Source organism: Microtus pennsylvanicus, chromosome 6, assembly GCF_037038515.1.
Source record: "Microtus pennsylvanicus isolate mMicPen1 chromosome 6, mMicPen1.hap1, whole genome shotgun sequence".
NCBI lineage: Eukaryota > Metazoa > Chordata > Mammalia > Rodentia > Cricetidae > Microtus > Microtus pennsylvanicus.
In genome coordinates, this window is record NC_134584.1 from 84,782,806 (window position 1) to 84,808,458 (window position 25,653).

At 43.8% G+C, this 25,653-nt stretch overlaps 1 protein-coding gene across 1 annotated transcript; it reads left to right on the forward strand.

Moving 5' to 3' along the window:
- The first annotated feature begins 24,291 nt into the window (after positions 1-24,291).
- On the forward strand, positions 24,292-25,236 carry LOC142852909 (olfactory receptor 10K2-like). Its single transcript, XM_075977890.1, has one exon. It carries the CDS (start codon positions 24,292-24,294, stop codon positions 25,234-25,236), a length of 945 nt encoding a protein of 314 aa, XP_075834005.1.
- The last annotated feature ends 417 nt before the right edge of the window (positions 25,237-25,653 follow it).

Genomic DNA, 25,653 nt, shown 5'->3' on the forward strand with positions numbered 1-25,653 from the left:
AATGATTGAGGAAAAATTACAGGAGGCACATGTGGATAGGGTGAACCCAAATCTTAGCTGCATCCTAGTCATATTGCCTTCCAGAATTTCTCCTACAGGGATTCTAATGCAGAGGGAAGATATTATTTTAGAGTGGATATTTATACCTAATAAACCAAGTAAAAAATTAAAAACTTATGTGGAAAAAGTCTCTGAATTAATTATAAAAGGTAAGCTGAGACTTCGTCAACTAGCAGGTATAGACCCAGCAGAAATTATAGTGCCTTTTACTACTGAAGAAATAAAAAAGTTATGGGAAGACAATGAACCGTGGCAAAGAGCTTGTGCTAATTTTTTGGGAGAAATTAATAGCAACTATCCCTAAAATGGTAGACTTAACCTCATAAAAAGAACTTCTTGGATTCTTCCTAGAATTGTACATGATGCTCCAATAACTGGAGCCCGTACATTCTATACTGATGCAAATAAATCAGGGAAAGCAGGTTACAAGTCAGATGAATTGAGTAAGGTGGAACAAAGCTCTTATAATTCTGTCCAGAAGGCAGAATTATATGCCATTCTTATGGTGCTAAGTGATTTTAAAGAAACTCTTAATATAGTTACAGATTCACAATATGCAGAAAGAGTTATCTTGCATATTGAAACCGCTGAATTTATACCAGATGACACAGAGTTGACTTCATTGTTTATCCAGGAAAAAGACATAATCAGGAACAGGCTTTGCCCGATGTACATAACACGCATCCGGTCCCATATAGGTCTGCCTGGTCCTCTAGCCCAAGGCAATGCTGTGATTGATCAATTATTGATTGGAAGTGTGTTGCAGGCCTCAGAATTTCATAAGAAGCATCATGTCAATAGTAAAGGCCTAAAGAAAGAATTTTCCATTACTTGGCAACAAGCTAAGGACATTATAAAGAGAAGTCCTACTTGTTTTTTCTATAATCAAACACCGTTGCCTGCAGGGAGTAACCCAAAGGGTACTAAGAGAAATGAAATCTGGCAGATGGATGTGTTCCACTTTATGGAATTTGGTAAATTAAAATATATACACCACACCATAGACACGTATTCAGGTTTTCAATGAGCTACTGCCCTGAGCTCAGAAAAGGCTGATTCAGTAATCACACATTTATTGGAAGTTATGGCCATCATGGGTATACCTGCACAAATAAAGACAGATAATGGTCCAGCATATGTATCTAAGAAAATGAAATGCTTCTTTGATTATTATAATATAAAACACATTACAGGTATACCAAATAATCCTACAGGTCAGGCAGTTATAGAAAGATCAAATCGTACTATAAAGGATATGCTGAACAAACAGAAAGGGACCGAAAATACCCCCAGAAATAGATTACATAATGCTTTATTAACCTTGAATTTTCTTAACGCTAATGAGAAAGGAACCACAGCAGCAGAAAGACATTGGATAATGGAAAAGTCTGCTGAACCAAATCAACCGATTTATTTCAAAGATGTGCTGACCTCTCAATGGAAGCCAGGAGATGTGCTACGTTGGGGAAGGGGTTTTGCTCTTGTTTCCACAGGAGAAGAAAAATTGTGGATACCATCAAAATGAATAAAGTTTCGATTTGAAGAGGACAAACCTCTTGGAAAGGAGAAATGACAACTCATCCACAATGATGATATTCATACAGGTGGTAAGAAAAACATATAAAATGGGGGCAGGATTCTGTTCTTATCTCCACAGGAAAGCACTCATCTTTGAAAAATTCAAGGGACCCTGGATGTTTGGATACTGACAGATGGAAATATACCTGCCCAATAGGAAATATCAAGAAAACTGAATGAGTTGTGTAAGTAAAATATATTAAACCATATTTCTAAATTTATAAAGCTGGTTTTGAAGTTGGACTCTGGCTCAGTCCCTCTCCAATTCCAAGCCTATTAGTAAGAGAAAAACCCAGAGTTTCTGTCTCATGTCAAGAGCCATGATATGGGACAGAAAGAATATGAGTTTAGAAAACATCTTTGCTTTTCTTCATATCTATCACACTTTTCATTGAATATATCTATCATGTCTTTCAGTGAATATATATATATATATATATATATATATATATATATATATATATATGTCTATATGAGTTTTTCACAATGAACAATGAGTTTTTCCTGAAGTGACATTTGAAGTTTCCAGGAAGAAGATGGGGCCCCATAACAACAACTCCACCTGGTTGATATGACGTCATGATACTGATAGCGCTACTACAAGACCTGCTTTGGGTACCAGCTGCACAAGACAGTTCCAACTTGGTTAGCTAAAATGGTGCACATCTTATACAACATTTTGGCCAGACCTCCACAAAATACTCAGAGACTATTGGCAATTTTAAAAGACATTGATCTTGAAATTTAACCATCATTTTACTTTCACAGGATCCCCCAGAAAGAACGTCGCCCCCATGACAGCTGGAAGTAATTCCAGAGGACGACGTCCCCTCTCCCAGTAAAGTTTGCCCTTGGGTTTAGGGACATCATTTAGGGGTTGATTATAATTAGTATACGATGAGGGTTGGGGGAGGAATTTTATTAGCTCAGGGATCATTTTGAAAAAAAAAAAGAGGGATGATGGGATAATAGATTTGTAATTGTGAGTTACTGTTTTTAGACAAATATATTGGTATAGATTCTTGTATATTGATACAAAGTTAAATTATATTGACTATTGTATGCATGCATGTTTCTACCTCTGTTTAAAACATTTTTTATGTATTGACATATATTGTATTGATATATATTGTATATATTTACCATATTGCAGTGTACATTTCTACCTCTGATTAAGATACTTATATAATGTCTATGTATTGATATATATTTACCATAGTGCAATGTATATTTGTACATTGTTTATATTTGGAGGTCATTGTCCTCATTTGTTTCACAGTCGTTTATTGTCTTAGTCTTTAAGTTAGATAGATATTGAGAATTATATAGATTAATAGTCATCTAAGTTTGTCATTTATAATTAGACTAATCTGGTTCTTTACATATATAGAGATTATACTCAGTATAGATAGATAATATTCAACTTCTTCAAAGAGCTGTAGAAAACGGCCTTTAATCTAACTCAGAGTTTTGTGGTAGTGAGACACAATTGCTCCTGGCAACACCACTCTATTCCCGAGAGAATGTTGAGCACCAAAGACACTCCACCTGGAGCCTTTCTTTTTGGCAGAACTGGCCTTTGGGCAAAGAAATGCCCATACCTCAACCACTGACAGAGATACAGAGCATACATCAGTGGATAAAACAGGACTGTCATATCCTGCCAAGACAGGGTAAGATAGTTTTGAAAAAGTTTGCTTGTCTTTGAAAATGGTATGTCAGTTATGTTAGGCCTTAGCCAAAGTTGGTTGCTTCAACGCTGCTAACGTGACTTTGGGTGATTGCCCAGGTAGCTAGTTGTCCCTGTGATTTGTTGCATGTTTTGGAAGTTGTTTTACTGAACTTCCTAATTACCCAGGTAACATTATTTCCCTTCTCAAATCTTCAATGGGGTTGAAGACTATATAAATGTAGTTACTTTCTCTCATGACTTGGCCAAGTTATTTATTATACAAGACCTAAGCTAGTTAGAATAGGATATTTGTACTTATTGTATATAATTTCATAGTAGGTTTAGAACTCTCTTATTTAAACAAAAGGGGGAGGTGTTGCGGGAGGTCCTCCCACTCCTCCAGCCTATAGCCGCTGAGATACCAGCCCATTGGGGCGTGGTCTCTCTCCCTTTAAAAAAGCGGCCACTTCCCTCTCCTCTCTCTCTTCACTTCCTGCTCCCCTGGCGACTAGACTCCCTTCCTGGTTGCATAGAGGGCTGTTGTCTGGGACGGTGATCTGTAAGTTTTTTCCCCTTTAAATAAATACCACCCTATTAATCATAATTCCAAACTGGTGTGGCATTGTTTGTGACTTACGCATACAGTGACCTACCTACATGATACACTGGTCAGTAGTGGCACAAAGCTATGGGAGTAACCAACCATTGTTTTATCAGATTCTTTCTTCCATTTCTTATATTCTTTTGGTGAAGCTTGCCTCTGTAGTTCCTATCCAAATTCCCAAATTTTTCATTTCCTGAATTCCCTCCCTTTGGGTTTTCTTCACCAATCCTGCTTCCATTTTATGGTCTTGAATAGTTTTATTCATTTCCTTACACTGTGTTTTCTTGGATTTCTTTAAGGGATTTATTCATTTTCTATTTAAGGACCTCTATCATCCTCATACAGGCTGTTTTAAGGTCTTTTTCTTGGGCTTTCAGCTGTGTTGGAATATTCAGTGCCTGCTGTGGTAAGGTTGCTGGGCAGCAGCGGAGACATATTGCCCTAGCAGCTATTGTGTTTTTATGCAGATTTCTAGGCATTTGGGATTGGGATGATTATAGATCTAGGTGATGACTTCTGGATTTGAGTCTGTCGGATGAGTGTCTTGTTCCCTGGTTTCTGCTTCCTCCCTGGACATTAGGAGAATGTGGTGGTTATGTGCTGGCTGACTGGAAATTTCCTGTGGACCTGTTTCCCTGGCCTGCTCAGCTGGTGTGTTCCCATGGAACTTGCTGTTTTTGGAGGCTGGGATAGTGGGATTTGTCTGGGAGAAGTGTGAGGGAGAAGACCTTGTGATCTATTGGGTTTGGGGTCAGTGAAGAAAGGGAGACACAGAAGGTTTTTCATTACAGAGCTGGAGATGAGACCAGGGGATTGGTAGAGGATGGGCCACAGGAGATGTGGGTTTGGGGTGGGGGTGACTACAACTGGTTTTCTGTTGCAGAGCCAGGGATGAGACTGGAGGATGGGGTTAGAGAAGAGGGGTGTAAACATTGCAGCTCAGATGGAAAGGTATCCTGGCAGGCAAGAGCCAAGGAATACCACAAAGTCACTGTAAACATTGCAGCTCTGTTCCAACAGAAGTATTACAGCCCTGCCCTGGGAAAGGTTTCCCCAGTGAAGTGTTACAGCTCTGCCCTGGGAAAGGTTTCCCCAAGGCAGTATAACAGCTCTGCGCTCACAGGGGAGGTTTCCCCAGTGAAGTGTTACAGCTCTGCCCTGGGAAAGGTTTCCCCAGTGAAGTGTTACAGCTCTGCCCTGGGAAAGGCTTCCCCAAGGCAAGTGTAACAACTCTGCTCCCACAGGGGAGATTTCCCCAGTGAAGTGTTAGAGCTCTGCCCTGGGAAAGGTTTCCCCAGTGAAGTGTTACAGCTCTGCTCCACTCCTGAAAGTTGCTACAGCTCTTGTGTCACTGCTGGACTCCAATCAATCAAAAGGGTTGCTACCCACAACAAATCTCACTCAAGAGATTTATTGGGAAGGAAAAATCCAGGAACGTGGCTGCCTCTGCTAGGGTGGGAAGCAGCAGCAAACTGAACAGAATGCAGGACTCATATAGGGTTTATTGGGGGTGCAGACTTTCCAGGGTGGGTTGGAATGATGGGGTTTTGTAGCCTGATTCTGGGCAAGCTCAGGGATTGGTGGGATTTTAAGTCCTTGGCCCTTAAGTCTTGGGGTCAAGTAAGGGTCAGGGTGCTTTTCATTGCTCCTAGTCTTGGGGAAATGTGTTGTGGGATAATTGTACACTATGTGAAGACATATTGCTGTTATTAATAAAAAGCTGAATGAAGTACAGTTTTAAGCTCCTAAACTAAGGCGACCCACCCAGAGTGGTGAGTGCCTGCCTACCAGGCAGGCCTAAGGGTCCCCTGTAAGGGAGCCGGGCACCTTCAGCTCTGGCACCAGGCTTCCTGCGCGCTCCTGGATACCATCCCCCCCTTGCTCCATTCATCCTGTTGGCCCTGGATCATTGGGCTACTGGCGGCCCTGTTTAGTTGCTGAGGAATCCCATCAGGACGGAACTTTCATCTGGCGATGGATGGAGATAGAGACAGAGACCCACACTGGAACACTGGATAGAGCTCCCAAGGTCCCAAGGAGGAGCAGAAGGAGGGAGAACATGAGCAAAGAAGTCGGGACCACGAGGGGTGCACCCACCTACTGAGACAGTGGAGCTGATCTACTGGGAGCTCACCAAGGCCATCTGGACTGTTACCAAAAAAAGCATGGGATAAAACTGGACTCTCTGAACATGACGAACAATGAGGGCTGATGAGACGCCAAGGACAATGGCACGCGGTTTTGATCCAACGCAATGTGCTGGCTTGGTGGGAGCCTAGCCAGTTTGTGTAGTAATATGGGGCGGCAGGGTTGCGTCCCCAAATCCCCAGCCGCCTGGCTCGGCTTGGCTAGCTTATGCCCCGAAATAATTACACGGACACTGTATTCTTTTAAACACTGCTCTGGCCCATTTCTAATCATCTGTGTAGCGCCCCTAGGTGCGCTTACTGGGAAGATTCTAAGCCTGAGTCCATCGTGGGTCGGAGCTTCATAGCGTGCGTCTTCCCTGGAGCAGGTAGCATGGCGTCTCTCTTGCGTCTGCTCAGGAGAGGAGAGCTGTGGAGTCTGACCTCACTTCCTCTTCCTCCCAGCGTTCTGTTCTGTTTACTCCACCCACCTAAGGGTGGGCCTATCAAATGGGCCTAGCAGTTTCTTTATTGCTTAGTCAAAGAAATCAACAGATTGATATGACACTCCCACATCACTTCCCCTTTTTCTGTTTAAACAAAAAAAGGAAGGCTTTAACCTTAACATAGCAAAATTACATATAACAAAACAGTTATCAAGTAAAGTTACATCAGAAATATTTATACATATAACAAAATTGACCGTAAATCTCTATCAATAAAGCGAAATCTATACTAATGCAAATTATTCATGTCTATATCATATCCCCCTTTAAATGTAAAAGAACATTTATAAACTATATTTGGGAACATGGGCGTAGTTTTTTTCTTTCCAAACTGCTTCCTGCTGAATGGGGGCGCTGTTAATCAGATTATTTAGGGTGTAACCTGTGTGCCAGGTTTATCTCAGTTGGCTGTTGATCAAAGCAATTTTCTGAAGATGTTCACAGCAACCCTTCAGGAGGACGTGGTCCATCATACTAAATCGGAATAGAAGAAATCCATAGAGTCTCATCCTCTGTGAAAACAAAAGAAGACTCTCTCCAAAGCATCATATCCTTAGACCCAAATTCTGAAATCGTAATACCCTTATATCCATTCTGGTTTAGCTTGGCAGCCCATGTAATGAAATGTCTCTCTGTACTTAGCTCCTTCACAGTCAAAAATTTTAAAGAAAACACAATAATACAAAGAATCCAGACTCTCTGTGAATTTTTCATCTTTACGCGGCTTATTTTTCTTTATTTCTTTTAATCTCTTAACTATCTGTACTCTGTCTTTTTAAAGACTTTACCTTTTTTTTTTAAACCATTAACTTTATTCTCTATATTCTTTTTCTTCTCTCTCCCAAGCCAACGTACATTCATCCAACAGTGTGACTCATTTAGTGGTCTGAATCTGTCCTATTGTGAATCTGCAATTTTTTACTATCCAGGAGCACTTTTGATTTGCGCCTTTAAATCACTAGGCGCTTAAGAATCTAAGCTGTGACATTCCTAGGTTAACTTTTTGCTTTTTGAGCATATATCTTTGACCTGTAGACCAGGCTGTCTTTGAACTCTCAGAGATCCGCCTGTCTCTGCCTCCCAGGCATTGGGATTAAAGGTGTTTGCTACTACACCTTGAACTCACAGAGATCTGTTTGTCTCTGCCTTCTAGGCACTGGGATTAAAGGCGTGTGCTACCACACCTTCAAGTCACAGAGGTCTATCTCCCTCTGCCTCTCAAGTGTTGGGATTAAAGGTGTGTACTACGACGCACAACAACTTGCTTCCTTTGTTTTTTGCTTTAAGAACTTCAACTTTCAGCTTGCATATATTTTTAACACACTTTAAACCATTCAGAAATTTTCTCTGTCTTTGAATCTCTCTTTTTCTGACCACATGAGTCTTTAATTTGCCAAGCAATCTCAGTAGGACTAAAGGCGTGGCTTTGCCAGCTAGATCCAGTCCATTCCTTAGCTTTCCAGCCTCATGGCAGATATACAGGCTGCAGCCATGTTTATAGCCACAACTGGCATTTCAAGTCCCTGCCAGCCAGAGAGCTACAACAGACAACACTCAAATCCTCTCTCGGTAGCCGGCCCTCCTGCCTCAAACAGTCAGAGTTTGCCCTGGCAGGATGGCCCAGAAAGCCGGCATTTTTAAATGGCACAGCTTTTTTCCTGCTACGGCTGAAAACCAGAAAGCATGCGTTCAGCTTTTCATCAACACCGTTTAAGTGTTTCGTGGCAGGACCTCTTAATGAGCTTCAGGCTTTGCAGCTACAGCTGAGTCAGGAAGCCTCTTGGGGCTACCAGGTAGGAGCGGCACTCAGCACTTTAATTCTGAGACTGAGCGTGCAGCACAGAAATTCTTTTCATCCAAGTTACATACAAATCTGACACGCAGAGCACTGCACAGTCTGAAAACACGTCTCTGTATGGCGACAGGAATCCGCCATGCTCTTCCACCTGCCTAAGCCTGATTCTGCCTTCTGCCCAGGTGCAGGCAGGGAGCTCTGAGTCATCGTCAAGGTCTCAGAGCACTCTCCTTCCGATCCCAAGCGGGAACACAAACATAAAGCCAGAGTTTGCACTGGTGGCACAGCCCCAGGAAGCCACGCTTTGAAATGACACAGCGTTTTTTCTGCTGCTTATGCCGAATCAGGAAATCTCTCTACAGCACGCCACCAACAAACAGCAAAAATCTGTGTTAAACTCTCTCTCCCTTATTTTTAAGCCTTCTCAGGTTTTTTTAAGTGGGTTTAGTCCATCACGTGGGGCGCCATCTGTAGTAATATGGGGCGGCAGGGTTGCGTCCCCAAATCCCCAGCCGCCTGGCTCGGCTTGGCTAGCTTATGCCCCGAAATAATTACACGGACACTGTATTCTTTTAAACACTGCTTTGGCCCATTTCTAATCATCTGTGTAGCGCCCCTAGGTGCGCTTACCGGGAAGATTCTAAGCCTAAGTCCATCGTGGGTCGGAGCTTCATAGCGTGCGTCTTCCCTGGAGCAGGTAGCATGGCGTCTCTCTTGCGTCTGCTCAGGAGAGGAGAGCTGTGGAGTCTGACCTCACTTCCTCTTCCTCCCAGCGTTCTGTTCTGTTTACTCCACCCACCTAAGGGTGGGCCTATCAAATGGGCCTAGCAGTTTCTTTATTGCTTAGTCAAAGAAATCAACAGATTGATATGACACTCCCACATCAAGTTTGGATGTTCACCTTCCTAGATATGGACGGAGGGGGGAGGACCTAGGACTTACCACAGGGCAGGGAACCCTGACTGCTCTTTGGACTGGAGAGGGAGGGGGAGAAAAGTGGGGGGAAGGGGAGAGGGGTGGGAGGAGGGGGAGAAGAATGGGAGGAGGGGGAGGGAAATGGGAGGCTGGGAGGAGGTGGAAATTTGTTTTTTTTTTCTTTCTTTTCTTTATTCTCCTTTTATCAATAAAAAAAAAAAGCTGAATGGCCAATAGCTAGGCAGGAGGTATGGGTGGGACTTCCAGGCAGAGAGAGGAAGTAGGAGGAGGAATCTAGGCACCTGGGAGAACCTAGAGGAGACACAGAGGAAGCAGGATGGGCAGTATGCGACAGAGATGAACAGAAATTGGTTCATTTAAGTATTAAGAGCTGGTTAAAAACAAGCCTAAGCTAAGGCCAAACTTTCATAATTAATAAATCTCAGTGTCATTATTTGTGAGCTAGCGGCACAAAGAAAAATTAAACAACAGTCAACTCAGGGTCAGGGCCAGGCCCTTAAACCTTTCACTCTACATTCCTCCCACTTTTGCTTATTATTAATAAACAATCAGGGGCTGGAAAGGGAGCAGCATTACCATTAGACTGATTCCTGTTGACTGGGGGCATATGGTCAGGATATAATTGGGTGCTGCTGGCTTCTGACTCCAGAGCTAAGGGCTGGTAATTCTGTAATGGTAACAGAATGGTAACAGTCTGATGAGAACATTTTGATCTGTTGTTGAAGAAATCTAGACAAGGAGTTTATAAGGCAGGGTGCATTAGGGTTAAGAAAAGGAAGAGAAGGTTTAAAATGGGTAGCATCCAGTTCCATACTGAGCCATCAGTAAACCAGGGGACAAAGGCATCAAGCTGCTTCTTATGTTTTTGAAGCTCTGTCTGGAGTTATCAGACCACCTCTCTCTGCTATTAGTAAATCAAATCCTCTCTGATTTTGTGGTTCTACGGTGGCCAGTGAGTCTATTTGGCCCTGAACGGTAAGGATGGTCTGAGCCACCCGTTGAGGATCCTGGGTGGGCTGCAAGAAAAGGTGATGGTAAACAGCTAGGGAGGTTGTCAGTCTGCTGCTCCGGCAGCAACACCACAGTTACACCCAGGGCTTCCAGGAAGGGTACGGCCTGAATGGCTTGTGTCGTGCCATGCCGCTATAAATCCAGCGATGGGAAGCAGCCAGGGGAATGCCAGGGCACCTGTCCCAGACCAGCTAGTGGGTAGGCAGCAATCAACTTGAGTACTGCAGGGAATCGAGGCCTTATGACTGTTTGGACATAGGGGCTGGGTGGTAGCTAAGGTCGTGGCATTATTGCAGTCTGTGGAATCCAGTGTGCCCACACGTGTGTTCCTGAGGAGCTGAAGCAGTCTGTGAGACTGAAGAGAGAAATATGGGAGAGATAAGGGGTGGTAGTGATATCTGGCTTAGAGAAATTAACAAGGGGTGAGAGAGTCTACTAAGAGAATGGATGAGGCCACAATGGTGACTGTGAGTTTGACCCAGGAGGGACACACAACCGGTACTCTTCAAAGTAGTCAGGCGGAGCTCTATTCAATAGCTGATAGGCACAGCTTAAGCTCTGAAAAGAGAGATGGTATGAGAGGAAGAAGGGATCAATAGCATCAAAAGGTGGTGCTAGGGATGTCAGGACCTTTGAGGAGCTCTGGACCACTTCTTCTACCATGTCTATACTTAGGGGTTGAGAGAGTGGAGTGTGTAGCCTCTGTATTCTGAGCATGTCTGGTGGGCAGCTCTGATACATGCTATAGTAAGTTTACAATGACTCCTGCCTCCTGCCTGGGGTGCCACGGGTCCTTAATTGGGATAAAAGATCAAGTCCTCCGGGCAGTGGAGTCACACGCCTTTAATCCCAGCACTCGGGAGGTAGAGCCAGGTGGATCTCTGTGAGCTCAAGGCCAGCCTGGTCTACAAGAGCTAGTTCCAGAACAGGTTCAAAAGCTACAGCGAGAAGAACCCAGGAGGGTGGCTGCCTCCAGGGTGAGAAGCAGCAGCGAACTGAACAGTGTGCAGAGTTTATATAGGGTGCCTGGGTGAAAGGAGCTTTCCAGGGTGGCTGGGGATTGGTGAGTTTTTGTGGCCTGATTCTGGGGCAAGCTCAGGGATTGGTGGGTTTTCAAGTCCTTGACACCCTGGTCCTGGGGTCAAGTCAGGGGCAGGGTGTTTTTCCTTGGCCCTTTTACCCTACAAGGAGGGAGAGGTGAGGGTCTTCAATTAGCTTCTCTGTTTCCCTGTTCTGCTCAGCTGGAGTGTTCCCAGTGGATGCCTGCTGGTATAGGAAGCTGGGATGAATTGGGGAAAGGAAGGTTTGGAAATATTTTTGCTATCCACTGGGGATGGGGTCAGAGAGGAAAGCAAGACCACAGCAGGTGTTCTGCTTACAGAGCCAGGGATGCGACTGGGAGATTGGATCCCAGGAGCAGAAGGAGAGGTGTGGATCAGCCTTCAGCCTACCTGTTGCCCTGACAGGAGTGGTCCCTGGGCTAACAGGCTGCCCGCTGGAGCTAACTTCTGGGACAGAGCAATGAGTTGGGGAAGAGTAGTTAGAAGGGAAGATCTGTGTGCTCTACAGGAGATGTGTCTGGGAGGTAGGGAAAGCTGACACACAACTGGGGATGAGACTGGGGCATTGCATTTGGGGAAACAGGGAGAAGAGAAGATCTGTAGTCAACCTACCTGATCTAAAAGAAAAAAAAAAGAAAAACATTTTATTGTCATTGCTGCTTCACTAATTTGAATATTGTGTCAAGCTTAAGTTTGAGAATGCTGCTAGAACCAAGACCGCTTGTTTTAAAGCTTTAAGTATGTTAGTACATTGTGAACTAACAACTGTGGTTAGCTTAACAGTTTTAATTTATGTGAGGATGCATTCATCTTGTAAGTCAGTTTGGTTTGTGTAAATGCTATACCAGTGACTTTTACAATGAAAACTCTAAGCCACTGAAAAGCAGAAGTTGAAGAACATACCAGAAGACAGAAAGGCCTCTCATAATCATTGATTTGTGAGCTTAGTATTGTGAAAATGTCCATCCTACCGAACGTCATCTTCAGACTCGACATCATCTTTAAAATTCCAGTACAATTCGTCAGAGAAATTGAAAAGCAATCTATTTTTACTTTCATAGTTAACATTTTATTCATATATGCTTAATTTTCCTTTATAAGTATAAAGTTTACAGAAAAAAACCATAAAAGTTGTTGACATTTGAAAAGTCACAACAACCCAGGCATGGTGACATAAGCTTTCAATCCCAGCACAGGCAGAGGCAGAGGCAGGTGGATCTCTGTGAGCTGGAGGACAGCCTGGTCTACAAAGCGAGTTCCGGGACAGCCAGAGCTACACAGAGAAACCCTGTCTACAAGGAGAAAGAGAAGGAAGAGGGGAGAAGAGAGGGAAAGGAAGAAAGGAAGGAAGGAAGGAAGGAAGGAAGGAAGGAAGGAAGGAAGGAAGGAAAGGAAGGAAGGGAAGGAAGGAAGGAAGGAAGGAAGGAAGGAAGGGAAGGAGGGAGGGAGGGAGAGAGGGAGGGAGGGAGGGAAGGAAGGAAGGAAGGAAGGAAGGAAGGAAGGAAGGAAGGAAGGAAAGGAAGGAAGGAAGGAAGGAAGGAAGGAAGGAAGGAAGGAAGGAAGGAAAGGAAGGAAAGGAAGGAAGGAAGGAAGGAAGGAAGGAAGGAAGGAAGGAAGGGAAGGAAGGAAAGGAAGGAAGGAAAGGAAGGAAGGAAGGGAAGGAAGGAAGGAAGGAAGGAAGGAAGGAAGGAAGGAAGGAAGGAAAGGAAGGAAGGAAAGGAAAGAAGGAAGGAAGGAAGGAAGGAAGGAAGGAAGGAAGGAAGGAAGGAAAGGAAAGAAGGAAGGAAGGAAGGAAGGAAGGAAAGGAAGGAAGGAAGGAAAGGAAGGAAGGAAGGAAGGAAGGAAGGAAGGAAGGAAGGAAGGAAGGAAAGGAAGGAAGGAAGGAAGGAAGGAAGGAAAGGAAGGAAGGAAAGGAAGGAAGGAAGGAAGGAAGGAAGGAAGGAAGGAAGGAAGGGAAGGAAGGAAGGAAGGGAAGGAAGGAAGGAAGGAAGGAAGGGAAGGAAGGAAGGAAGGAAGGAAGGAAGGAAAGGAAGGAAGGAAGGAAGGAAGGAAGGAAGGAAGGAAGGAAGGAAGGAAGGAAGGAAGGAAGGAAGGAAGGAAAGGTCACAACATAAGGTAAGTTTCATCCCTTTCTGAGTCTTTGATGAGTTGATGCCTTGAAGAGGATGATCCATAGAAACTAACGGCTGTTTTCTCATCAGGGAAAAAAATAAAACCTTTATCATATTAATAAATGCAAGGAGAAGTATAGTGCATGTCTTTCAAGTGTATTTTGTCTGAAAGCAAATTACTTTACTATGAAGACTTAAGTCTCCTACTGGAGTAAATTCAGCTCCACTGTCTAGTAATTCTGCTCCTAGCTTATCCAGGCATCCTCCTGGAAATCTGGTGTCCCAGTCCTCTGCCTCCATCTTTATTTCAGTTATTCACTTTATCCACTCAGTTATGTCCTCTTTGTTCAAAACGAGTCCATTTTTGTAGATCAAACAAAGTTTATGTGTATATGTTCTAAGTGTGCACAAGTGTTACATGATATCCTGAAAACATAATTTATTTTATCATGTTTATTTGCCAGAGTGATTGTTTGACTCAAATTCAAAGTCTAAACCCTTTGCTTTTAGCACTTGAATAACATCACTTTTACATCACTCACTCCAAAACAAAATTCAATATGTCAAATCTATTTCATCTGTTCATTGTTTGACAAAAATTTTAAGCTCTATTTTGATGACCAGTTTCAACAGAAAAACAATCTTAATTTCGTATGGAAACACAGAAGATCTAAGATGGACAAAGCAATTCTGCTGTTGATTTTTTGTTGTTGCTTTTGTTTTTTGAGACAGAGTTTCTGTGTAGCCCTGACTATCTGGAACTAGTTCTGTAGACCAGGCTGGCATTGAACTCAGAGATCTGTCTGCCTCTGCCTCTTGAGTGATGGAATTAAAGGTGTGCCCCACCACTGCCCAACTACAAAACAATTCTGAGCAACAATCCTACTGATGGAGATATCAATATCCAGATTTCAAGCTATATTACCGGACTATATAAATGAAAACTTTGTGGTACTGACATAAAATATATACTCATGGACCAACAGAAGCAGCTGGAAGGCCACAGATAAACCCAGAACCCTATAGCTATTTCTTTTTACAAGAAGCTAATAATCCACATTAGAGAAATGGCAGCATCTTCAAAATGGGTGCTGGTCAAACTGAATAGCTACATGAAGAAGACTGAAACTCAGTCCTCACCTCCCACCCAGAAAAAAAAATAGTCAACTCCAGCACAAGACCTGATACCCTAAATGAGACAGACTAGAAAGCATGGAATGTGGGCGTCCGTGTTCATTGTGGCTCTGTTTACAATAGCTAGGAAATTGAAATAGGCTAGATTCCCATTAACTAGTGAATGGATAATCAAAATGTCATTTATACAATTGCTCAGCTGCTAAGAAAAATAAAAGTGTGAAATTCATAGGAAAATGGATGGAGCGAGAAGCATTCACTCTGACCAAAAAAGACAGAATGCTTTTTCTCATTTGTGGATCTGAGCTATGACTCTTTAGCTACAGGTTACTGGACTTGGAATACTCAGAGAGGTCAGGAAATTGCGAAGGGGCCTTGAGAAGGAGTTCTGAGGGAGGGGAGGATGCACTGATTAAAAGGGTTCAAAAGGAATTGTGAAATCGGAAGGGACAAACTGCTGTGTGGGAAGAGAGGACAGGGTGAGGAGGGCAACTGGAAGGGTTAACTAACCCTACAGATTTTTCAAACCAGTCCCATGTAACAAGTGCCTTAGCATAGCCTATCCAAGCATATAAAAAGCGCTGCAGTGCCGTTATCTGATAACGCGGTAACAGAAGCTAACAAATCCAATCCCGGGCCTGGGAGGGAGGTATTTCTTTTGTAGGTATTGCCCAGAGAATTCTCAAAGACTCCCAAACATGACAGATTATTTCCAGCGTTCTTGGTAACTGTCCAGAACTTTACAGTTAAGATCATATTGTTGAGTCATAGATCTGGAAAAATCAAATCGGTACTGTAAGGGTGTTGCGGGAGGTCCTCCCGCTTCTCCAACCTATAGCTGCTGAGATACCAGCCCATTGGGGCGTGGTCTCTCTCCCTTTAAAAAAGCGGCCACTTCCCTCTCCGCTCTCTCTTCACTTCCTGCTCCGCCGGCGACTAGACTCCTTTCCTGGTTGCGTAGAGGGCTGTTGCCTGGGACAGTGATCTGTAAGTTTTTTCCCCTTTAAATAAATACCACCCTATTAATCATAATCCCAAATTGGTGTGGCATTGTTTGTGACTTACGCCTTCATTTTGGCGCCCAACGTGGGGCTCGAACCCACGATCCTGAGATTAAGAGTCCCATGAATGATGGAGGAAGGTCATTAGCTAATAAAGGAACTGCCTTGGCCCATTTTATTGGTTAGGACATAGGTAGGTGGAGTAAACAGAACAGAATGCCGGGAGGAAGAGGAAGTGAGGTCAGACTCGACAGCTCTCCTCTCGGGAGCAGACGCCTCAGCAGAGACGCCATGCCCCGCTCCCGGGCAGACACACGCAGTGAAGCTCCGACCGAGAATCTTCCCGGTAAGACCGGTGCTCACAGATTATTAGAGATGGGTTGATCGGTATATCAGAATTAGCCAGTAAGGGCTAAAGTTAAAGGGCCAATCAGTGTTTAAATGAATACAGTTTGTGTGTTGTTATTTCGGGCATAAGCTAGCCAAGCAGGCGGCTGGGGTGTTGGGGACGCAGCCCTGCCACCCTTATTACTACATAAGGGAAGCTTCACCTTGCTGGCCAGCTTTCATTGTGCTGGAATGCACTATGCATGCTACCAGAGGAGAAAAGCCATCTTACCCACACGTGAATCTTGTGAGCTACAGTAATGATGGGCCTGGCAATAGTGGCATGGATGTTGTGGATGTAACTAGCCCCATTTAGATCAGATTTAAGGTCAGCGACACACGTTGAAACCCATACCTGGCCCCATTATTGGGCCAAGAACCTATGGCCAGACAGATAATAGACTCTAAAGAGAATATACTACTATTATTCTGCTAAATGGACATAAATATTAAACCAACTCATGAATTATCATTTCATTCACAGAGTAAAGCCCATCTCTATGTTCATCAAAGGAACTTGTGTTTGCAGAAGGAGATAGTTAGCACAGAGACCCACAGCTGGCCGGGAACTGGAGACTGTAGAGCGTTCAGCCCTAAACGGAACATGCATGCTGCACTCCTACTCCAAAGGTTCAGGCGTGGTGTAGAAGAGGCGGAAAGACTGTCAGATCCAAAGGTGGTGAATGACTACAAGAAAAATCGGAGGGCAGCGCACGTCCAAGGACCTTGGCCAGACTCAGCAAAAGAGCACGGAGATCTGGGTGCAGGCGTGGCCTGGGGCGAGAGAGCTCACAGACGTGACTCCTATCTGGGCTGGGCTGTGTGGGAAGACAGAATCGAGTCAGACTCGGAGAGCCTCGCGAATGGGTGGAAATGGGACTTCACCGGAGTCTGCGCCTGGAGGCTTGGAGTGGACAGGAGCGGCATGGAGTTAGAATCCTGGACCAGACGCAGCAAGACAGTATGTAGATGCTCAACTAGGGATGTTTATATCATTGAGATGATTATATCACCACATGTAACCACCGATATTCCCAGCCCTCAGCACATATTAGTGTTTCCTGTGTAAAAGGACACATAACTGGTTTTTGTCTGATGAAGCAGAGTAACAATTTTACCTTGAACTTTCGAATGGATGCATTACAGGCATAGATACTCTCTTCTGTAGCTTTTAAACTAAATTGATCAGCAAATTAAATCGATCAAGTGTCCTAAAACTGTTGCACCGGAGAACGGCTCAGAGGATTCTATGCCCTGAGCCCTAAAGCCTGGGCCCAATTTTGAGTAACTTAGTGTTTGGTGACTTGTGTCTATTTTCTACAATCAACCAAGCTGTTAATTAAACCCAGTGCACCATCTCCATGGCAATGACTTTGGCATCAGGAGACCCATCAGAGACCTTGTACTACCAAAAAAATGAAGTAACTACTTCATGGTCACTATTAGCTGTGACTGTAATAGTGGTTAATTAATATAAAAGGGCCTGAGAAGGCTGGTTGCATTGATTTGGGTCTGGGTCTCAGACGCCAGACCACGGTTACATGTCTGACTCTGAGAACATGCCGGACCTTACCTCACCTCAGTGCCCTCTTCTCGTCTAGCAGTTTAACGTGACTTCCGTCCTGTGGCCCCTGTGTCTCTGGCCTTTCTCCGGATAGAGAACAGAACAAGGAGCTGACCCATGAAGAGCAGGCATCCGCCTTCAACTGACGCCGTTAGCACTGGGAAACAAGGGCAAACCTCCAACAACACATGGGCTTTCCTATCTCAGGTAAGAAACAGAGGAGGCTGAGGGGTCCAACCTGGGGCAGCGCCGAGAGCAACAAAGGAAAGTCATACTTAAGGACGCAGGTTCCAAACATTAGTCAGGAATAGTTAACCTTAAAGTGAATTCCTGCAAAGCTGTACATTTAAATTTCATACCCGTTCTAAATTAACTTGATTGTTGCTCTGCCTAAACTTACATAGATGTTTTCATTCAATTCTGATTATTCAGCAAGTCACTCCATAGCATTTTAACTGTAAGAAGTTAAACAGTGAACTTTCTGCAAAACTAAGAGGTACTGGGTAAGATTTAGAAAAAAAAATACACTACTTAACACAGAGTTGATAATTCAGTAAACGTACAAATAATTGGAGCTGAAGAGTGTAAGTAATTCCTGCATTCTGGGAACACAGAACCACAGTCAAGACCACTGGTAGAAACTCACATAGAAGAGGGAGAAAACTATAAAACACGAAAGAAACTGCTATATGCAAAGAGCTGTCTCCAAGAGCCTGCCCCATACTGATGGGTACCGTTCTCCCAAGCCCAGAGCAGTGTTGTTGCTAATGCCTTCACTTTGGCTTCCTGGCCTTACTATCTTCCAGTTCCCTGTCTGTCAGCTGTCTTCTAGGCTAGACCCTTAAGATGGTTCAGGACTGTAACATTTACAAGCCTGATTTCCTAAAGACCCTCTGGGTAACGATGAGGACTAGCCAGTTCTCTGAAGACTGATCATCAAGCTTATCCTGCCAGGCGTCTTCTTATACCAACAGAAATGCAAACTGCGATGTGCGAGTTACTCTCAATGCTGTCCGCCTTTCCACCCCCACTTTCTCGGGTTTTATCAGTCATTTCAGAATTTCATACAATGGGTATTGACTGGATTCAACTCTTTACCCAACTCCCCCCAAATCTATCTCCTCTTCCCAAACCACTCAACTGTGTTTTTCGTTTAACCCATCAAGTCCAGTTTCTGCTGCCCAAATACTCTTGGATGTGTGACCCTCCCTGGAGGGTGGTCAACCCACCACGGACCACACTCTTAAAACTGACCCTTCCTCTCCTAGAAGGCATTAGTTGCCAATGCCTCTCATGCCCACCTCCCCTCTCCATGCTGGACTCTTGTCTGGACAGGAAGGCAGCATCCTCTCTCTGTCCTTCTGGACGGAGGTTTCTATAGAAAGGACATCTGCTGACGTTTGCTTGGGCCCTGGCCCCAGTTCCAGCATCCATTCATTTCCAAAGGAAAGTGGATGAGACAATGTCTCAACAGATTGCACAGGGGCTCTTGTTTTTAAAATATAATCACGGAGACTGAAGGGATACGCTGCCCTCTCGTCCTTGTCCCTTCCCCCACAGAGCCACTCACACAAAATACAAGGTAGTCTAACCCTGGTTCTGTTAGCTTTGGGAGTGAACCTAAGTGGAGTCTCTAACATCTAAGGTTCTCAAAGTTCTGGTCTGTATAGGGGCAATATTGAAAGCACATGGCTGCTGTGAGGACCAAGTGAGATTACATAATAAACACTAATTCTAATTACTAACTACATTGCTACAAGATCGATCCAAATCTTGATTAATAAAATGATGGGTGGTGGTGGAACACACCTTTAATCCCAGCACTCAGGAGGCAGAGGGAGGTGGCTCTCTGTGGGTTTGAGGCCAGCCTGGTCTACAGAGTGAGTTCCAGGACAGTCAGGGCTACTCAAAGAGACCCTCTCTCAAAACACAAACAAACAAACAAAAACGGAAAGAAAGAGAGACAGACAGAGGAAGAGACAGACAGAGACAGACAGACAGACAGAAAGAGAGAGAGAGAGAGAGAGAGAGAGAGAGAGAGAGAGAGAAAGAAGGGAGGAATGGAGGGAGGGAGGAGGGGAGGGAAGAAAAGAAAAGAAAAGAAAATGATAGTAAAACTGAACACTATTATGAACACTATTGTTTTTCTTTCTGGAAATATCACAAACAGTATTGATTGGTAGCCTTGGGGTGATGTTTGCAGAGATTGAACTCATATTTTGAGGTTTTATTGTTGTTGCTCACTTGTTTGCTAGTCTGGCTCCCTTTTTTCTTTCTTTGTTGAGACATGGTCTCACAACGCAGCTCTGGGTGGCTTTGAACTTGAAGCTGTCATTCTGCCTCTGTCTCCCAGTGTTGTGAACATAAGGAGTGTCCCACATCACTCACCTTTACTTGTTTTGTAAGCTGACAGCTAAAATTGTATTCATTACGTACAAAAATGATAGCTTGAAGAATGCACACACTGTGAAGTAGTTAATATAGATAAATGTCACGTCACACAGCTTCGCTTTTATGATGGAAGTAACACCGTTAGCAAGTCCTAAAATGCAGTATTGACGTTTGCTGTGGCTTCATGACCTCAGCGTGAGGTTTATTGTAAGGAAATAGAAAAAAATTGGGGAGAAAGATGTTTCTCATCTCACAGGCCTGTATCAATCTATTTCTCTCCAGTAAATGTGCTGTTTCCGTGTGGACACAGGAATACATTAGAGTCCTTTTGAATTCCGATGACCAGTTCATGCAGAAATAGCCAAATAGCTCAATCAAAATGTCAACATGCTTAGTGCCAGTTATGAAACTACTTATTGTATCCTCAAGATATTTCAGGGAATTTTGACTTGAAATACCTTTCTAAATGTTTTTTATAATACCCTGACTTGAATATTTATAGTTGTACTCTCTTTCATCTGAGAAAGGAATGTCAATTTAATTAATATGTATATCTATAATACGACATGATAGGTCAGGTGACAATAAACTACTATGGCTATTAGACAATTTGCTCCAGTCTTTAGAGGCTCCATACAAAATATTGAAGACATAAGTTATGTGTTTAATAATTATAAGTCATTCTATGATGAGAATCCTCTCATTTGTTATGCACATATGCTGAAGATCATCTATAATTTGATCGTCTGTCTTTATCTCCATTTGCTGTCCTCCAAATAGAAACCCTGGGAACCTCCTTTACTGGCTGTCGCATGTTGAAAAGCACATAGAAAACCTGCATGTGTGACTCTGAGTAGACAAAGGATGTTCATGGCTGGGGGGAGTGCTTGCCTTTCCACAATGCAGAGCAGGAGCATCTGGGAAGCAGATTTAAGTGCAGCTAGCAAGAACCTAATGAGAGACAGGGTGTCACTTGCTGCTCCTATGTTGTGCTCCTATGGTGCTCACTATGGCTGGGAACTTGCCGTGATCCTCTGCCTCAGCCTCCCCATCGCACTGTGTGCTTGGATTATAGGTGTGTGCCACAGAACTCACCCATATTAATTCACTTTAAATATAGGTCCTTAATAATTCTCTGTTTATAGAATTAGCATCGTGTGTGTGCATGCGTGTGTGTGTGTGTGTGTGTGTGAGCACATGTATGTGTATGTGATCTCTATTAACCCCCACTAGCCTTGGAAAACAGGAATTGTTCAATTCAGCAGAACAGTAAAAAAAATCAGAGTTACAGAATTTGCATGCAACAAGTCAGAGTCAAAAGTAAAGATTATCACCTGAACTCATTCTGCCTGAACTCAAAGCACATCTCATTCCTATGCTTCCTAACTTCACATGAGGACATGTAGAAATTCACTAGGAGGCTGAGAATTTAAAAACTGAACTTAGAACTATCGGTCAGTAGATGCCTCATATAATAACCAGGCGTTACTGTGGGGAAGAAGACGTCTATCCCTTCCCAGCCTGAGGAGGGCTAAGAACAACATTAAAAACAAAACACATTAGAAACAAGACAGCGCTCCTCCAGAAACAAGAAGCCGTAGGGTTTACCAGAACTATTTGTCTGCTTGGATTAAAATTATAAACACTAAATAGTGTCCGGTTTCATGGATGTTGTGCCCAAGGTGCTTTGGTCATATAGCAGATTTAAAAAATGAAACACAAGTTAAAAACATTGTTTGCCAAGAATGTGCACAGTGTTTCTCAACATCACGACCTTGCGATGACCTCAGTGATGACCTCTTCTATGGACCGTGTCTCACCTTTGAACCCTGAGCAAATAGATGCCTTGACTGGGACCTATTTCTGTATTTATTATTACTGAACATTTAGTGCCTGAAAAATGATTGTAATCACACAGTTTAGTATTTCTCTTTGATGGCTTCTATTGAAATCTCACCTAAGGTAAGCTGCATTGCCAAACCTTTTATTATTAGCATTAGTTAAAGCAATAACTTTAATTGTTTTTAAATGTGATGTACATACAATGATATATTCATTGTACCTTTCTCACTTCCTTAGATTCCTATGCTCTAGAGAGCAGCAAGGACACTTAAGCTTAGAATAACTCTAGGCGACACAACTCCAAAGTCATTCTCTTCCGTTCTTTTTCCTCATTTTGAAAATGATTTATTTCTTTTTATTTTATGTACATTGGTGTTTTGCTGGCATTTATGTCTGTGTGAGGGTGCCAAATCACTTTGAGCCGCATTGCAGACAGTTGTGAGCTGCCATCTGCGTGCTGGGAATTGAACCCAGGTCCACTAGAAGAGCACCCTGTGCTCTTAACCGTGAGCCATCTCTCCAGTCCCTATTTTTCCTAATTTTTATTGTTTGTGGTTTTTTGTTTGGTTGGTTTGGAGGTTTTGGTTTTTCTTTTTTCCTTTTTCTCAAGACAGGGTTTCTCTGTGTACCATAGCTGTCCTGTAATTCACTCTGTAGACCAGGCTGGCATTGAACTCATAGCGATCCGCCTGCTTCTGCCTCCTGAGTGCTGGGATTAAAGGCATGCGCCACCACCACCCAGCTTTTCTAATTTTTAAACTACATTTGTCTTTAAGGTTTGCATGGATGACATCTAGGCCACGTGGCACAGAAATCCTTATAATATGATGATAGTAAGCAATCCTTCCGCCCAAGAAGAAATAGTCCTGAGGACGCTGCAACTCTAGGTCAGAGCCCACCCAGAACTGAGGCCAATGACAACAGCCAAGCCTTGCAGAATAGTTAATGGATTACGAGAAGCTCTTAAGTGCTTAATGTGGTCCCAGACATGCAGGAAATTTGAGTTCAATATTTATCAGATTCACATCTTTCTCTCAAGGGGACAAATGTATTGAAGCAATATGAAAGCAAGGCAACACAATGTTTCAGAATTAAGGGAACATCATATTAAGTTTTTCATTCGATGCCTTACATGAGTCTGAGGAAGAAACAATTACTTTTATCAGAAATTACGAAAACTTTTTCATGAATATGTGATTTGAATGAAACCTAACTATAAAGCACTTATAAATAAAAATATAAATATGCTAACGTCAACAAATAATAGAGGCAAGAAAGCACAGCGCTCCTCTTTCCAGCCGTGTGAGGTACACATCTTCAAAATAGCGTGGTAGCTGAGCTTTTGCCTTCTCAAAGGAAACACTTTGAAATGTGTAAGGATTTTGAACTATGCAGTAACCAGGAGTAAAATTTTTATGAGGGGAGTAGCATAACATTTTCTTATATTTTAATTTTATATTTATATTATCTTCTATACAAGAAGATTAATCGGCCGTCAGGGGGACAAAGTGGTGAAGACACACAGGAAAGACAGTCACGGAGTGACTTAGAGGTGGTGGGGGGACGTGGTAAAAGTTTGACCAGAACCCTCTCCAAAGCCTGTGGTTCTCGCTGAAGAAGAAGAGATTCGGACAAGCACTGAAGAATCGGTAGAATATGCTGTCTTGGGATGGATAAATAGAGATGTGCCTGAATTTTACTTTAGAGAAGAATAAAAACGCAGAAGAAAGGATCACCGTGATGAAAGTAGCAGATGGCAGAATTTACGGCCCCTACAATAAAATAACAAGGCAAACACAACAGAGAATATGCAGCTACCTGTTACTGGAAAATTAAAGCCAGCAGTAGGAATTTAGATGCACAGAAAATGGAAAGCCAGTGAGCATTGCATGAGCCATAGACAAGGATGGCGATCTCAGGAGAGAGCCGTAGACAAGGACGGCGATCTCGGGAGCTAGTTTCGTAGCTGTAGAAGATTTCCTTCGAAGAGTGTGGGTGCAAGTTAGCCAAAGGGATGGGTGCTGCCATGCCCAGGCATCCAAACACAAACCGTGGAATGAAGATAAAAGTACAATTCAGTGCGAAGCTTAGGAACTCGGGGGCTGTGTTACCAGAGCTACTGTGACGCCAAAGCTGATAGACAACAGCTTGACTTCAAATCTTCATTACGAGGATCAACAGGAAGAGAAATGACAAGCCTAGAAGTAAAACCTGGGAGCACATCCAGTGTCTCTGTCCTCCTCCTGTGCTTCTGCTAATGTGTAAGGACTTCCCTCACCCTCTCCCTGCCCGGACTGAACTCTGACAGGTCCTAATCCCCCTCCCTGCCCCCCTGCCCGACTGAACTCTGAGACGTCCTCATCCCCCGCCCTGCCCGGACTGAACTCTGATAGGTCCTCATCCCCTCCTGCCAGGACTGAACGCTGATCTGATAGGTCCTCAACCCTGCGCGGACTGAACTCTGATAGGTCCTCAACGCCCCCTGCCCGGACTGAACTCCGATAGGCCCTCCATGGAGTGTGTGAACGGGACTGTGGTGAAGGAGTTTGTCTTCCTCGGCTTCTCGCCTCTGGCTGAGCTGCAGCTGCTGCTCTTCGTTGTCTTCCTGCTCCTCTATTTGTTCACCCTCAGCACCAATGCCGTGATTATCTCCACCATCGTGCTAGTCAGAGCCCTTCACACCCCCATGTACTTCTTCCTCTCTGTCCTCTCCTGTTCAGAGACCTGCTACACCTTTGTCATTGTGCCCAAGATGCTGGTTGACTTGCTGGCTCGGAAGAAGAGCATCTCGTTCCTCGGCTGCGCCATCCAAATGTTCGCCTTCCTCTTCCTTGGCTGTTCCCACTCCTTCCTGCTGGCAGCCATGGGTTATGATCGCTACGTGGCCATTTGCCACCCTCTACGCTACACGGTGCTCATGGGGCACAGGGTGTGTGTGGGGCTGGTCGCCGCTGCCTGTGTCTGCGGCTTCACTGTGGCACAGGTTATCACAGCCTTGGTGTTTCACCTGCCCTTCCAGGCTTCCAACCAACTCCATCACTTTTTCTGTGACATCTCCCCTGTTCTCAAGTCGGCATGCCACCACGCCCACTTTACGCAGATTACCATCTTCCTGCTCTGCGCGTTGGTCCTTGTTATCCCTCTGTTGTTGATCTGGGCATCATACATTCATATCATTTCTGCCATCCTCCAATTTCCTTCCACACTAGGGAGGTACAAAGCATTTTCCACTTGTGCGTCTCACCTCATTGTGGTCGTAGTCCACTACGGGTGTGCCTCTTTTATCTACCTACGGCCCAAGTCCAACTACTCTTCAAGCCAGGATGCTCTGATATCGGTGTCCTACACTATCCTGACGCCTTTGTTCAACCCAGTTATCTACAGCCTAAGAAACAAAGAGTTCAAATCAGCTCTTCATAGAGTCATAGGAAGAACAGTTACCCTAAGACAATGCTAATCTGTACCCTGCCTTTTTCCAAATAACTAAGAATAAAAGACATGGAGGGAGATGCTCAAGATGGAAATAACTGAGCATCATGTTCAGAAATAGGGACTAGTTTTCCCTCACTTCCAATGTAAAATTCAGAACCACACAATTTCTTGCCTTGGTGACATGAATTATTGTCCAGTAAAGAATATTACAGGATCATATTTCTGTTCTAGGGAGCCAGTGTTGAGGCTAATCTTGACTGTCAATGCAAATAGAATCTAGAATCAGCTAAGACATGTATGTCTGGGCAGAGGCGTGAAAGTATTTCCAGAAGGGACTAGCTGAGGGGAGGCCATCCCTCAGAGAGGGCAGAACCTTTCAACATGTAGCCTGGACATAAAGGGGTCTGAGGAAAGGGTGTAGTTTGCCTGCCTGAATCCCATA

Bases quoted from the DNA above. Each gene is read 5' to 3' on its own strand.
- LOC142852909 (XM_075977890.1), top strand. From the start codon at position 24,292: ATGGAGTGTGTGAACGGGACTGTGGTGAAGGAGTTTGTCTTCCTCGGC.